At 49.1% G+C, this 15,012-nt stretch overlaps 3 protein-coding genes across 3 annotated transcripts; all 3 read right to left on the reverse strand.

Annotated features, from left to right (window-relative positions):
* Positions 1-8,851: 8,851 nt before the first annotated feature.
* LOC128773465 (40S ribosomal protein S6-like) lies at positions 8,852-12,174 on the reverse strand. Its single transcript, XM_053890225.1, has 2 exons — positions 11,859-12,174; positions 8,852-9,654 (listed from the first exon to the last, which is right to left on the reverse strand). The coding sequence occupies exons 1-2, from the start codon at positions 11,886-11,888 to the stop codon at positions 9,406-9,408; spliced, it is 279 nt and encodes a 92-aa protein (XP_053746200.1). The 5' UTR covers positions 11,889-12,174; the 3' UTR covers positions 8,852-9,405.
* Positions 12,175-12,880: 706 nt separating this feature from the next.
* On the reverse strand, positions 12,881-13,636 carry LOC128773460 (histone H3). Its single transcript, XM_053890206.1, has one exon. The coding sequence runs from the start codon at positions 13,346-13,348 to the stop codon at positions 12,938-12,940; it is 411 nt and encodes a 136-aa protein (XP_053746181.1). The 5' UTR covers positions 13,349-13,636; the 3' UTR covers positions 12,881-12,937.
* Positions 13,637-14,320: 684 nt separating this feature from the next.
* Positions 14,321-14,934, reverse strand: LOC109257036 (histone H2A type 2-A). The gene has a single exon (XM_019432896.2). It carries the CDS (start codon positions 14,820-14,822, stop codon positions 14,430-14,432), a length of 393 nt encoding a protein of 130 aa, XP_019288441.1. The 5' UTR covers positions 14,823-14,934; the 3' UTR covers positions 14,321-14,429.
* Between the last annotated feature and the right edge of the window lie 78 nt (positions 14,935-15,012).

Consider the following 15,012-nt stretch of genomic DNA (forward strand, 5'->3'; position numbering starts at 1 on the left):
ATGGACTGTAGAGTTTTGATGGGCTTAAAGCAAAGCAGGCCTGTGTGAAAGGATGGACATCAGAATTAGGCTTTGAAGTGTATCCAGGTTCCTGTTTCCTTGGAAACCACAAAGTTAAGATAAAGATGAATGTTGTGTTTAGAAACCTCTTATTGAAGTTTTGTACTTGGGTTGAAAATCAAGGTCTGTGTCAAAGTGATTTAGGTCCTCCTGGCGGGAGGGGGATGTTTCATTCTAGTTGATGTGATTTCAAACTGAAAAGGTTCTGGTAGTCTGTGACTTTTAGGACAGATTTCTCAGTGAATAAGAAAGCAGTAGTCATTCAAAGAAGGGGATTGTGACAATATAGCTGCAGCATGTCCTTGAGACCTATGTTTCCTGCTATTTCTTTGGCTAGCTGTATCTATTATCCCAGCCTGATGAATAGCAGAACACATTTTTACTTTCTCAGTTCTAGTTAATTTCTACTCTCTGAGAATATATGTAAGTGGGATCGTGTTTTATATCTTATTCTATGTTTTGCTTTTTCCCTTCTCTAATCCTATTTTAAAAATTGGCCTTTCCTGCTCATTCATCTCCCACAGAATGCAACCTGTGTCTGTGCTATCCCTGTTGTGATGTGAACATTCAATCTGTTGATTGAACTGCTGCATTAAACTGCATGTTGGGCAAAACCACATTTCATCTCCTCACTCTCAGTGACAAACATCCAGGTTTGCTCTAACTCCCCATCACAAAAAGTGCTACAATGAACATTGTTGTACATTTCCCTTATGGACCAAGGTAAGAATATCTTTTAGGTAAAAACCCAGGAACAGAACTGCTTATTGGGATCCGTTTATTCTTTTTTTTTTTTTTTAATTTTTAATGTGTATTTTTGAGAGAGACAGAGATAGAGACAGTGTGAGCAGGGGCGGCAGAGGGGCAGGAAGAGAGGGAGACACAGAACTCCAAGCAGGCTCCAGGTTCTGCACTGTCAGCACAGAGCCAGATGCAGGGTTCGAACTTACGAACTGTGAGATCATGACCCCAGCCAAAGCCTAGCTTAACTGACTGAGCCACGAGGCAAGCCCAGAATCTGTTTATTCTTAACTGAACAAAGAGTACCAAGCTCCCCTCCAGAATGGTTGCCCCAGACTTCCAACACCATGGTATCAGTGCTCCTCTGAGCCTACTTCCAGACCAACCCTTGGGTCATCCAACTTTATGAGTTTTTCTACACTCGCTGGTATAAAGTGATATCTCATTATTCTTTTCATTTTTGTTTCTTTGATTATTAATCAGTTCAAGCATCTCTACATGAGTTCGATAGCTTTTGTGTTTGTTCTCTTGTGTATTGCCTGTTCATATCCTTTGCTCCAACATTGTTTCTAGAATAAAACCTAGCCTCTCCCTAGTTTGGCATGGAGTCCCTGGTACTAAAAGCTCACTTTTTTTTTTTAAGATTTTTTTTTTAAGTAATCTCTACACCTACATGGGGCTCAAACTCACAACCCTGAGATCAAGAGTTGCATGCTCTATTGACTGAGCCAGAGGCACCCCTAAAGCTCACTTCTCGTCACTGCCCTTTGCCCATGCTACATGTGGCCCCATAAAAGTTCTTCTTTGTTTTCATTGTCTGTTCTGCCTGGATTACACCACCTTCTCCTAGCCCCCAATGTAAACATGCCTCAAAACCTAAATATTCTTTAGAACCCAGCTCAAAATATCACCACCATATTTGCTCAGCTGGAATGGACCTTTTCCTCTCAGCTCCCACAGAGCTCAACCTACATTTCCTTTAGTCATCTACCACGATAAGGCTTCTACTCTAGCTACTGAGGTGGGTATTACCTCCCTACAAAGACAGGCATAGGTTTGTGCAAGCATAGAGAGATTCAGAAGGCATATTCAGAGAAATATTAAGATTTATTAAACATGAGTAAGATGATTTTTACTTTGTTCTTTGTAGTTTCCTGTAGCCAGTGGTTTTTTCCTAACTATAGATTGTAAACCATTAGCGGGTTATGAAATTGATTTACTTGATAGAGGTCATCTTTTTACTTTTCCCTTTTTTTAAGAAGAAGATAGAGTATATCACAAATAGTATCATTTTGTGAAACTTGTTGCAATTTATATATATATTTTTAATGTTTATTTTATTTTTGAGAGAGAGAGAGAGAGAGAGAGACAGAGTGCGAGCAGGGGAGGGGCAGAGAGAGAGGGAGACACAGAATCTGAAGCAGGCTCCACGCTCTGAGCTGTCAGCACAGAGCCTGAAGCGGGGCTCGAACCCATGAAGCGTGAGATCATGACCTGAGCTGAAGTTGGACGCTTAACCGACTAAGCTACCCAGGTGCCCCTTCAATTTATATTCTTGTGTAAAGGCAATGTAAAATGAATTTCTTACTGTGAGTTGAGGTCAAGAGGTTTGTTCTACTGTGTGGAAGGGTCACAGAACATATTCCCCCAATATATGCTACTTTGGCATATTGATATTTTGAGCTGTAGGCTCAAACAACAATGTAAGGACAGATTTTCTCTGACCCTCCCCTCACTTACCTGCTTCAAGATACATCCTCCAGAAGGAACTCAGTTGTCATAAGTCCCTTTCCTGGGAGTTTCATCAAGCAGGGAATATTACCCCTTATCACAGGAGAACTCGACTCCACAGCCAGACAAACTTTGTCACAAACTCTCATATCTCCCGTGTATTCTTCTAAGGGCCCATTCATCTTTTAAAAAGGCATTTACTGTCTCCTAAGAGGCCTCCAGTTCCCCTCCTCTTTCACTATTACGATGGTATTTATGTCTGAATTCTAAGCCACCTTGGGGAGTTAATTATTTTTCCCTGGGTGTCTCCCATGTATACATAAGGTATGCATGTTAATAAACTTCTGTTTACAGGTACCTGGGTGGCTCTGTTGGTTGAGTGTCCAACTTTGGCTCAGGTCACTTTCTCACTGTCTGTGAGTTTCAGCCCCGCGCCAGGCTCTGTTGCTGACAGCTCAGAGCCTGGAGCCTGCTTCGGATTCTGTGTCTCCCTCTCTCTCTGCCCCTCCCCTACTCGCATTCTGTCTTTCTCTCTCACAAATAAAATAAACATTAAAAAATATATTAAAATAAATAAATACATAAATTTCTGTTTGATTTTCTCTTGTTAATCTGTCTTTTATTATGGGAGTCTCAGCTAGGAATGCAGAAGGACAGAGGGAAAATTATTTTCTCTTCTCTATAGTACAAATATATACATATTTAATGTTTATTTATTTTTGAGAGAGAGACAGAGTGTGAGTGGGGGAGGGGCAGAGAGAGAGGGAGACACAGAATCGGAAGCAGGCTCCAGGCTCCGAGCTGTCAGCACAGAGCCTGGTGCGGGGCTTGAACCCATGAACTGCAAGATCATGACCTCAGCCGAAGTTGGATGCTTACCGACTGAGCCACCCAGTTAACCCCCCTACAGTACAAATACTGATATTATTTGTATCTATGTGTAATCACTTTCCCTGGAAACCTTGAACCTAATACAAAAGAAAAGTAAAACACAAAGCGTAGGCTCAAATTCCATCCTGGTCACTTTTTAGCTGGGTGACCCATATCCCCAGGGGGCTCATCTTCACCAGAAATTTCCCTATCTGTAAAACAGGAATAAAAAGACCTACTTCCTTTCCAGGGTTATTGTAGAATCAAATGAGAAGACATAAGGGGAAGGCTTTTGTGAGTCACAAAACATCCAGGAACCCAAATATTCTTATTGTCTGGGTCACAGTCTAGAAGAATCTCTAGATGCTACTCCTCTAGATTATATAATGTACCCATTGTTTCCTGTGAGTCTTTCCACATCCTGATTGTGAGGTTCCCAAGGTAAAGATCTAGGACTTGTACTAGTTAGTGTTTATCAGAATGTTAATGAAATGACTAATAATTATTACTTTATTGCCATGTTGAGATTCTGCCCTAAGTACTTTGCATGGACTGTGTTTATCTCATTTCATCCCTATGGTAATCCTATGAGGTATGTACCTTTCTTGTCACTATTTTACAGATATTCAAACTGCAACATCAAGCCCCTGTTGTAGTAGCTCTGTCTTTTCTCTTCCAGTTTTTCCCAGACAAGTGAATCTGGGGAACAGTTTCCTAGTTGTCCAGTTTGGGCCTTCCCCAGGTCACCAGAGGTATCTAGCCAAGGGCCACAGACGTCTCTGTGTATTGCTCTGAAGGCTGGAGTTTTCTAAGTGGAGACAGCCTCCCCTCTGGCCCCCACACTGTCGGACACAGGGGGTGTGAGTAAAAATGCAAATCTGTTCCTCGTGGTTTATACTCAGGTGTAACTGACAGACAGAAGGGCCTTTTGGAGATGGAAAGTGCAGGGGCACCTAAAAAGAGAAAATTAGGGGAAGTCTGGTTCTGCTTTGAGAAGGCCCTCTAAGAGGCTCTGAGCTCAGAATCTGCAGTGGGTTGAATAGTGTCCTCCCAAAAGTCATGTCCACCTGGAAGCTCAAAATGTGACCCTATTTAGAAATGTCTTTGCAGATGTAATTAAGGATGTTTAGATGAAATTCTCCTGGATGTAGGATGGAATAAGAGAAAGGAGTAGGAAAAGAAGACATCCAGATGGCCAACAGACAAATGAAAAAATGAAATGAAAAATGAAAAACTGTTCAACATCCCTCATCATCAGGGAAATACAAATTAAAACCAGATGTTGGTGAGGATGCAGAGAAGGAGGATCTCTTTTGCACTGCTGGTGGGAATGCAAACTGGTGCAGCCACTCTGGAAAACAGTATGGAGGTTCCTCAAAAAGTTAAAAATAGAATGACCCTATGACCCAGCAATTGCACTGCTCGGTATTTATCCATGGGATACAGGTGTGCTGTTTCGAAGGGACACATGCACCCCCATGTTTATAGCAGCACTATCAACAATAGCCAAAGTATGGAAAGAGCCCAAATGTCCATCGATGGATGAATGGATAAAGATGTGATATATATATATATATATATATATATATATATATATATATATACATACACACAATGGAGTATTACTCTGCAATCAAAAAGAATGAAATCTTGCCTGTGCAACTACATGGATGAAACTGGAGGGTATTATGCTAAGAGAAATTAGTCAGAGAAAGACAAATATCATATGACTTCACTCATATGAGGGCTTTAAGATACAAAACAGATGAACATAAGGGAAGGGAAGCAAAAATAATATAAAAACAGGGAGGGAGACAAAACATAAGAGACTCTTAAATGCAAAGAACAAGCTGAGGGTTTCTGGAGGGGTTGTGGGTAGGGGGACCGGCTAAATGGGTAAGGGGCATTAAGGAGGACACTTGTTGGGATGAGCACTATGGGTGTTACACATAGGGGATGAATCACTGGAATCTACTCCTGAAATCATTATTGCACTCTATGCTAACTGACGTAGATGTAAATTAAAAAAATAAATAAATAAAATTAAAAATAAATAAATAAGTAAATAAAAAGAAACAGACAGACATGGGGACTCAGGAAAAAAGAGAGCGAGAGCGAGAGCGAGAGCGAGAGCGAGAGCGAGAGCGAGAGCGAGAGCGAGAGCGAGAGCGAGAGCGAGAGCGAGAGCGAGAGCGAGAGCAAGGAGCGGGAAAGACACAGGGGAGAAGGCCATATGAAGACTCAGGCAGTGGGGCGCCTGGGTGGCGCAGTCGGTTAAGCGTCCGACTTCAGCCAGGTCACGATCTCGCGGTCTGTGAGTTCGAGCCCCGTGTCAGGCTCTGGGCTGATGGCTCGGAGCCTGGAGCCTGTTTCCGATTCTGTGTCTCCCTCTCTCTCTGCCCCTCCCCCGTTCATGCTCTGTCTCTCTCTGTCCCAAAAATAAATAAAAAATGTTGAAAAAAAAAAATTAAAAAAAAAAAAAAAAAAAAAGACTCAGGCAGAGATTGGAGATTTTGCTGCCGGAAGCCAAGGAAAGCCAGGAGACACTTGAAGTTGAAAACGGTGAGGAAGCCCCGCCCTTCTGAGGAGGTCTGAGGAGGAGGAGCAGGGGTGGTGGGGTGGGGGGCACATGAGGAGAGCATCACAGGGCTGAATTTTACAGACTAAACAGTAAGCCTGCAAAGTGGGGGACATACGTGGACGGAAGAAAGGGTTATGCCCAGTCATGGGAGTAGCTGTGAATTGCAGACATTGGGTAGGGCGAGAACAAACTTGTGTAAACAGGGGAATGGCTAATGAGCATCTAATTAAAAGCCAGGGAAGGTTTGCAATTTGGGAATTGTAAGGGTATTTACCTTCATAATTTTGTTTCAACTTTTCTAAATAGCTAATGATAGTCTTACATATTTTCCCTATTGTTTATTTTGGATCAGACTTGGGCTTGTCACTTCATGGGAATTGTTTTCTTTAAACGTCTCCAGACACCACCACTGGGCAGGTACTGTTATCTCCATTTTACAGTTGAGGAACTGAGGCCTGGTGAGATGAAGCATCTTGCCAAAGCCTCATAGGTAATAAGAGGCAGAGCCAGGACTCCAACTCGAGTCTGTGGCCTTGCACTTAGCCTCTGCTTCTCTGTACTGGTCATGACACATGGGCATGTGTTTCATTGCTGAAGGTAACAGGGTGGAGGAGATGGAGAGTGTAAAGCTCAACTCTGGCACAGGGTAGACGTTTTTCTCCACTTGATAGTGGTGGTGACAGGTGGACTGTGGGTAAGCAGGTATCAAAGGGTCTGTTGAAGCAGCAAGGCCCTCAACCCTGTACATCATGAACCTCCCGTCACGTCCCCTCTCAGCTGCCAGGATGTCCTCTTCACTTGATGTTTTCTGCTTAGGAATTTGAACTTTGGAGTCCTAGCATTTCAGGCGGAATCCTGGGTCATGGCACTCACTAGCTGTGGGAGCTTAGGCAAGATACTTTAAGTTTCCTAGACTGTGAAACGATGAGAAAACACCCACCTGCCTTGCAGGGTTGTCGTGATGATTAAAAGAGAGATGCAGTAGAAAGCATAGTTAGAAGTGACTGAGCCACGGGGCGCCTGGGTGGCTCAGTCGGTTAAGCGTCTGACTTCAGTTCAGGTCATGATATCGTGGTTCCTGGGTTCGGACCCCGTGTCAGGCTCTTTGCTGACAGCTCAGAACCAGAAGCCTGTTTCATATTCTGTGTCTTCATTTCTCTCTCTCACAAGAGGGGATTCTGTGTCTCTCCTCCCCCGCTCAGGCTCTCTCTCTCAAAAATAAAATAAACATAAAAAAAGTGACTGAGCTTGATGAACATGAGTGGTTATCATCATTTCTGAACGGTGTGCATAATACAGTGCTGTTGCTACCACCTATGCCTCCTTGGGACATACGCTGTCCTGGTGGTCCTCATCTGTCTCCAGCTATCCTCTGTCTCCTGACGTTCCCTTCCTCTACCAGCCCCCTCACTGCTCCTGCTTGCCCAGGGTGCTGCCTCAGCCCTCTTCTCTTCTCCTGGACTCCTGGCTACATCTCATCCAATTCCCCGCCTTCTGTTAGCCCTTATTCCCTTATCCTTCTGCTAAGGGCTTCTCCCCAAAGTATTTCCAGGTGAGCCCCTTTACTGAATAGATTAATATTCAGAATTCCTGGTGAATGCGTCCTTCTAGATGGTTAACAGGATTCTCAACATCAATGTCAGAAGGGCCTTTAAGCATCTTCTTGGTTCCAAAAGCAGTTTGTTCTCCCCGAATTCTTCACCTTAGTGAAATCTTCTATCATCTCCTAGTTCCTTGGGTCAAGGAGAATCTCCTTTTTCTCTTGCATTCTCCAAATGCCTAAATCACCACATCTTATCAACTTTACCCCCTACAATTCCCTCAAATCCATCACTTCATCTCTGTCCACTCCTAGTTGCTGCTATAGCTGAGGCCACCATCAGCTCTGATTAAAGGATGCAAAGTCCAATGAACAATACCAGCTCCTTGGCTGACAGATTTTCCAACCAGGTTGGACATGAGAAGACTTTTGAAGAGAACATGAATTGCTTTTTGCCTGACTTTTTTTTTCTTTCTGACTGATCTGAAAGTGGGAAATTACTTAAGTACCTAAAACAATTAGATTTTGATGCTGACTTAAAAATTTTTGGTACTAGTTTTTGGTACTAATTTTCACCCTAGTTTCTCAAACCCACAAAGACATTCCAAAAGTTTCCTATTAGGCCTAGGAAGTTTGGATTTCACAGGATAATAGCAGGGATGTCAACTTTGTCCTATTGCCAAACAGGTGTCCAAGTTGTCACTAGAATGCCTGTGGCAATTTGTGAAGCCCTTGAAGGCACTGGGAAATTCCTCATAGTCCTCCCAGAATATGTTCACAGTGAGAATCAGATTCTGTTGCCCTAGCCCCTTGAGGCAAATCACCAATATGGCAGCTGATAGGTAAGGCAGCAGTGTCCTGCCAAAGCCTGACCCTCTGCTGGGTGAGAAAGACTGGGTCAATAGGCTCCAAATCCTCAGAAAGTGAGTGTGCATACACCTGCTTCCACGCCTGTGGTTTGCTGGCCCTATTTGAAGACAGGGGGCTCAGTCAGGCTGAATAGAGAACACTTCCATTGTCAAGACCCAGACCTGCTGTTGTGTAGGAGAGCTGAAAGATTTTTAAAAAAATCTTTTGTACACTCTGAGGAATACAGTTTTAATGATCTATACACAATGCATGAAAAGTGCCCTTATGAAAAAGTGCCCTTTTTCCCTCTACAAGGAGTGTCCTCCAAGTACCCTCACATTTGCCCCAGCGGACTATTTGGGGTAATCAGAAGAGACCCCGCCTCCTTCTGGGTGTCTCTTCCCTTACCCCTAGGCCTAGAATTTTGTTCCCCATCCTCAACCAGGCTAGTTCCTGCTCCTGAGCTTCCCTGAGATGCTCAATAAATAAAAATTCATTTGTTTTATTCAACAAAGAAATGAATATTTATTTGCCACTCTTACAAAATCTCATTTTTGACTGGACTCAGACGAGAGGTAGAACCTCTCAGAGAAGACAGCCTCTGTCTCTTGGCAGTCCGTTCCTATGGCCTCCTTCATTCTCTTGGCCAAAAGGTTAGCATTTTCTGCAGGCTCTTCCTTATTTGTCTTCATGCACTGCTTGTTCAAAGCAGTACCCTGACATCTGTGTTGGAGGAGACATGGAGTGAGAAGACGCCAATCTTGGCCGCTCAGGTACGAGGTTTCCTACTTTGTTTGTTTAGGGACTTTCTCACAACATCCTGGCGGACATCAACTTCCTTAGAGAGATTGAAAACTTTGCGGATTCTGCTAGGTCTTTGGGGCCCGCAGGCGACAAAGCACAGTAGGATCAGTGAGTCCAGGAGTATCCTTCTCCCCGTTTTTTACAATGACCAAGTTGAGAACACGGAGATTGGCATCCGCAATGCAAGCCTGAACAGATCTGTGCTTTCTTTCCCCAGAGTCCTTCTGGGTCAGTGGCAGGAAGGCTCTGTATTCGGCAGCAGGTGGACACAGCCATGGGTCAAGACACCCTGCTTCGTGGGGAAGCCTTGTTTGTCATTGCCACCACTGATTTGGAACACGTAACCCTTACACTCTTCACCTAGAGCATCAGCAGCAACTTCTGTGACTGTTCGCTTCTCATAAAAGGCATGAAGTTCACGTTCGTCGTCCACTTCAATGAGTTTCTGGCAGCCAGTAGCCGGGAAAGAGTTGTTCAGCTAAGGATGATAAGAGGGGTGGGGTGGGGAGGGAAAAGTCTTAAGAAAACTGCAGAACCACCTACAAAGGTAATTCCATTGCAAAAAGCCTTTTATGGAACCCTCAGAAAATGAGCAGAGATCCTGAAATATCGGTTTTACTAGCTAAACGTGTGTACACAGTAACGCACAAGCACTGCACTAAAAATCAAGCTAATTTTTCCTCCAGCATTGCGGAATGACCCCAGAGCAAAGAGCCCTCCACGGCTCTATAGCCTAACAGAGCAGGAAGCCCAGTTAGGGGCCGCCAACTAGGCAGCAAGGCCATATCTCTGAAAGGCAGATTAGTGATGCAGACGAGGTCCATCCTCTGAGGGGCTCACCTTTGACAGGAAACCAGTTAAGACCACCCAGGGAAGGCCACCACTGTCCCGCACCAGTGAGGGGCCAGGTCCTAACTCCCCCGTGCTCTTCCTCCTCTGCTTTCCTATTTTCCTTCCACACCCTGCAATCGTGGATTTGGGGAGCGAGCGCTCCACTTGTTGTGGTGGGAGGAGCACACGTGGGTAGAAACGCGAGGAGAGGGGTGAAGGCAGATCATAGCCATTCCCACTAAGCCAGGAACCCCTGAACTGCCTTAGCCACGGCAGATGCCCGCAGGCTGTTCTCAAATCTCAGGGCCACGGGCAGGTCTTGGGCATCTTTGGTATTTTAGGTTGGTTGAAGCTGACGTAGTATCAGTTTGAGGCATGGGATCCTGAGGAGGAAGGGCTCCGGCATGGAAATCAGGGGTCTGCTGAGCCACTAAGGGCTCTGCCACTCTGGAACGTAATTCTCCCTTTGAAGACTTCAGGCTGCACTTTTGGGAACAAATTTCAACGGACAAGAGACGCGGGCTGCAAAGGGGTCATCCCTGCAGAGCTCCAAGTCACTGCTACTTCTGCTTGTAACTAAGTCACAGGGGATCCCATCACGTACTGTTGGTCTGAGCAGGGAATGAGGCCCCGGGCAGAGACCATGGGGCCTGTATTGATTTCCTAGGGCTGCCCTCACAAGATACCAGACTGCCTGGCTTAAACAACAGAAATTTACCCAGCTCCCAGCTCTAGAGGCTAGAAGTCCAAGATCAAGGGGCACCTGGGTGGCTCAGTTGGTTAAGTGCCAGACTTTGGCTCAGGTCATAATCTCACCGTTTGTGGGTTGGAGACCCGCGTTGGACTCTGCGCTGTATGGAGCCTGCTAGGGATTCTCTCTCTGTACCCCCGCCCCTGGTGCTCTCTCTCTCTCTCAAAATAAATAAATAAAAACTTACAAAAAAAAATTTTTTTTTTGTTAAGAAGTCCAAGATCAAGATGTCATCAGGTTTGGTTTCCTCTGAGGCCTCTCCTTAGCCTGCAGGTGGCTGCCTTCTCACTGTGTCCTCTTATGGTCGTCCCTCTGTGCTAACTGTGTCCTGATCTCTTATAAAAAAGACACTACTCATATAGGATGAGAGGACATCCTAATGACATTTTAACTTAAATGCCTCTTCAAAGGCCCTATCTCCAAATACAGTCACCTTCTGAGGTACTAGGAGTTAGAGCTTCAACACAGGAATTGCTGGGGGGGGGGGGGGGGGGGGGAGGAGGAGAGACACAATTCAGCCGGTCACAGGGCCTATTCTGAAAATCTCTGAGTCTGGGGCTGAAAACTGGGGACCCTCTGGCAGGAGCAGAAAAAGTTTTCTTCCTTCCTTCCTTCCTCTCTCTCTTTCTTTCCTCCCCACACTCCTTGCAAAGGGCAAAAGTTTTCAGAAGTTATCTCTGCCTGTTTCTGTTCCCCTCAGTGAATTTTCACCAATCTCTGTGTGAACGAAACCACCAACTCTGGTCTCTTCCGGGTGTACATAAACGACGATCAAGGATAAGAGGTGTCATCTGAGACGCACATAGCTGCTAGTGTTTGAGTTCTTGCTCGTGTAATGCCAGCTTCCCAAGGTCCTGCCCCACTCTTCTAGGTAAACAGACTCATTTCTAAGACCCCGAGAGGCGTGAAGACTTCCATTTCATCTGGTGTAATAAGAGTGGCCCCTCGGAGAGAAACTCAAGCCTCCGCCCGCACAGATGCTGGGGCAGACAGACGTGGGCAAGGAGGGGAAGGGAGCAGGGCGTGCTCTGCCTTCCCTTGGTTCCAGCCGCCCGAGAGCTTGAACTACTGAGCGCCCCCGCGCTGGATAACTCAAGTACCTGCACAAAACTCCTCAAATGTCTCTGCATGTGAGGTTGTCCTCCTGGAAGAATCGCGAGTCTCCTGCTGTGGACGTGAGCAGGGAAGGATACCGACCAGTCGTAGCTCCCGGGGAGTGGTGTCGTGTTGAGGAGGCCTTTGAATCCCGGTCCATCTTCCCACCGCCGCTGTTTTAGCGAAACCCATAGGACTGTCAGAGCTGAATGCTGGGCCACACAAGCCAGACCCTCTTTGTCCTGTGTGTTCCTGCCCGGAGCTGCCCAATCCTACCTTCTTCCTTAAGGTTCCTTGGCATTCAAAACAAAGGGCGGGGCGGGGCGGGGGGAGAAAGGCGGGGTGAGAAAGTGCAGAGCGCGAGACCTCTGAAGGGGATGAATGGCACCCGCTAAGTGTCCCGCTGCCCGGGGCAACCTGGGCGTTACCGACACCCGACGTGCAGGCGGGGTTTGGGAATCCCGACAACGACCTAGCAGAAACCTGGCGGTACCAAGGTGGCGGGTGGCGGATTTGCCCCCTCCCACCAGCCGGAGCGCCGCGCCTCTGGGGGCCACTTCCGGCGGGGGTGTGGAGGCCGCGGGAGCGCGGCTCCCGCTGGGGAAGAAGCCCGGCCAGCCGAGTCCGGACCGCTCCCTAGGGACTCTTCGTCGTCTTGGCCGGTCCTGGAGCCCAAGGCCCCTCGTCTCCTGTCCCGACAGCTTACAACCCGGGGTCACCGTGGGGCACGTAAGGACACCCCAGGAAGAGAGCACGCATGCCCGCCCCACAGAAGCCGAAGTGGGGGTCCTGGCCGCACCCGAAAAGGGAGCCGACAAACAGGACGGGACGCCCCTGGACTCGGCGCGTGGCCCCACGAGCTACCTGCCAGGAGACCCTCAGCTTTACCCGGCTCTGGTGCCTCATCCGCGCGCGGGGTGGGGTGGGGGGGGGGGTGTCTGCTTTGTACAGGGGAGGTGGTAGAGTATGAGAGCGTCGGCCGGGAGAGAGCGAAGACGAGTGGCACAGCTTCTTTCAGGTGCCGTCGTGGGTGGCTCTGAAAAGAGCCTTTGGATGGGATGGAACCTCGAGCCGAGCGCGCGCTTTAAGCCCGCTCCCCGCGGATGCGGCGAGCCAGCTGGATGTCCTTGGGCATGATGGTGACGCGCTTGGCGTGGATAGCGCACAGGTTCGTGTCCTCGAACAGCCCCACCAGGTAGGCCTCGCTCGCCTCCTGCAGCGCCATCACGGCCGAGCTCTGGAAGCGCAGGTCCGTCTTGAAGTCCTGCGCGATCTCGCGCACCAGCCGCTGGAACGGCAGCTTGCGGATCAGCAGCTCGGTGGACTTCTGGTAGCGCCGGATCTCCCGCAGGGCCACGGTGCCCGGCCGGTAGCGGTGCGGCTTCTTCACGCCGCCCGTGGCGGGCGCGCTCTTGCGGGCCGCCTTGGTGGCCAGCTGCTTCCGCGGGGCCTTGCCGCCGGTCGACTTGCGGGCGGTCTGCTTTGTACGGGCCATAGCGAACCAAAACACCAACTCACCAGCGCAGCGGCAGCGAGAGTAACGGGACCTCGGCCCGCCGCCTCACTCTTTATAGGCACCGTCTTCTTCCGATCGGGCGGGGCGATAATTGAAAGTCCCGCGCTGGCTGTCCATTGGCTGTGACGTCACCCGCCCTGGCATCACTCATTGGCCTGGGCAGAATCCTCCCTACCCCGCCCACCCGCCTCGCTTTCTACTTTCCAGTTCGCCAAGTCTTTCTCCTACCTTGTTTTTCCCCTTTTCGGCGGGCGGGGAGGGAGGAGGGAGGAGGGAGGAGGGCGGGGGGCTCATTTTTGAGCTCAACTCTGTCCGAATCTTCCTCCCTGACCCTTTTACCCCTTTGCCGCGCAGCACCCTCTTCCTTCCCTCGCGGGCTCCCCAACTCCACCTCACTCTTCCGTTTGCTCCCCGCCCCCCAAAGCGCCTTGTCCCTTTCTAAGAGACCCCTCGTTGGTGTGATTGGATCTTCTTTTCCCGCCTCGTCAGTACTTCTCGGATGGGAAAGTTGTCGGTCTCACCCCACCCCCTCGCCTCCCGAGCGCAAGATCCCGCCTCCGGGAACCCAAGCGGGGACCTGTCCCTCCGCTGCGAAGGCGGCCCCCTCACTTTTACTTGAGACAGCCGGATCAGCTAAGCCAAGGTCAGGGCCGCCACACTCCCGCAAGCTGCCAGCTCCCCTGCCGACTGGGGGGTGCACGTGTGTTGGGTAAAGGCCTCGCGAGCCCGGGAGTCGCGTACTTGGCACCCACTCCCGAGGGAGGAGCCCGGGGGCCACCCAACAGTACTACTTCTAGCGCAGTCGACCGTGGCTGCGCCCAACGGGCTCTGGCTCCTCTCGCTGCCTTCAAGTTCTAAGTAAGATCTACGAGAGATGGTTGAGGCGCAGGATTTGAGAGGCCAGGAGCGGCTCGGCGACTACCGGCCAATAGTGGAACGGAGAAGAGTCGCTACTGTGAACAACTCTTTATTTGAAAGGGTGGGTGGCTCTTAAAAGAGCCTTTGATTTCACAGGTACCCCTTCGCCACCAGGGCTGGCTGAGCTTCCAGGACGCCGGCCTCACTTGCCCTTTGCCTTGTGGTGGCTCTCCGTCTTCTTGGGGAGCAACACGGCCTGGATGTTGGGCAGCACGCCGCCCTGGGCGATGGTGACTTTGCCCAACAGCTTGTTCAGTTCCTCGTCGTTGCGGATGGCCAGCTGCAGGTGGCGGGGGATGATGCGCGTCTTCTTGTTGTCGCGGGCCGCGTTCCCCGCCAGCTCCAGGATTTCCGCCGTCAGATACTCCAGCACCGCCGCCATGTAGACCGGCGCGCCGGCCCCCACCCGCTCGGCGTAGTTGCCCTTGCGCAGCAGGCGGTGCACTCGTCCCACCGGGAACTGCAGGCCGGCGCGGGACGAACGCGACTTAGCCTTGGCGCGGGCCTTGCCTCCTTGCTTGCCACGGCCAGACATGACGGCGACGCTCACCGCGACCACCTCCCGCTTGACGACCGAGTAAGTCGCCGCAAACGCGGCCGCTTCAGCCTTTTATAGGCAGAACCCGGATTGTCTACGGAGCACTTTGATTGGCTAAGGCAGATCTTTGTTCTGACGACCAATAGGCCGGCTCGGCCAGAATCCGCTCATTTACATAATCTCGTCC

Source organism: Panthera pardus, unplaced genomic scaffold (assembly GCF_024362965.1).
Source record: "Panthera pardus isolate Hobbes unplaced genomic scaffold, ASM2436296v1 HiC_scaffold_11, whole genome shotgun sequence".
Taxonomy (NCBI): Eukaryota; Metazoa; Chordata; class Mammalia; order Carnivora; family Felidae; genus Panthera; species Panthera pardus.

Bases quoted from the DNA above. Each gene is read 5' to 3' on its own strand.
- LOC109257036 (XM_019432896.2), bottom strand. From the start codon at position 14,822: ATGTCTGGCCGTGGCAAGCAAGGAGGCAAGGCCCGCGCCAAGGCTAAG.
- LOC128773465 (XM_053890225.1), bottom strand. From the start codon at position 11,888: ATGCAGAGACATTTGAGGAGTTTTGTGCAG. The intron at 9,655-11,858 runs GTACTTGAGTTA...TATCATCCTTAG, and splicing joins ATTTGAGGAGTTTTGTGCAG to CTGAACAACTCTTTCCCGGC.
- LOC128773460 (XM_053890206.1), bottom strand. From the start codon at position 13,348: ATGGCCCGTACAAAGCAGACCGCCCGCAAGTCGACCGGCGGCAAGGCC.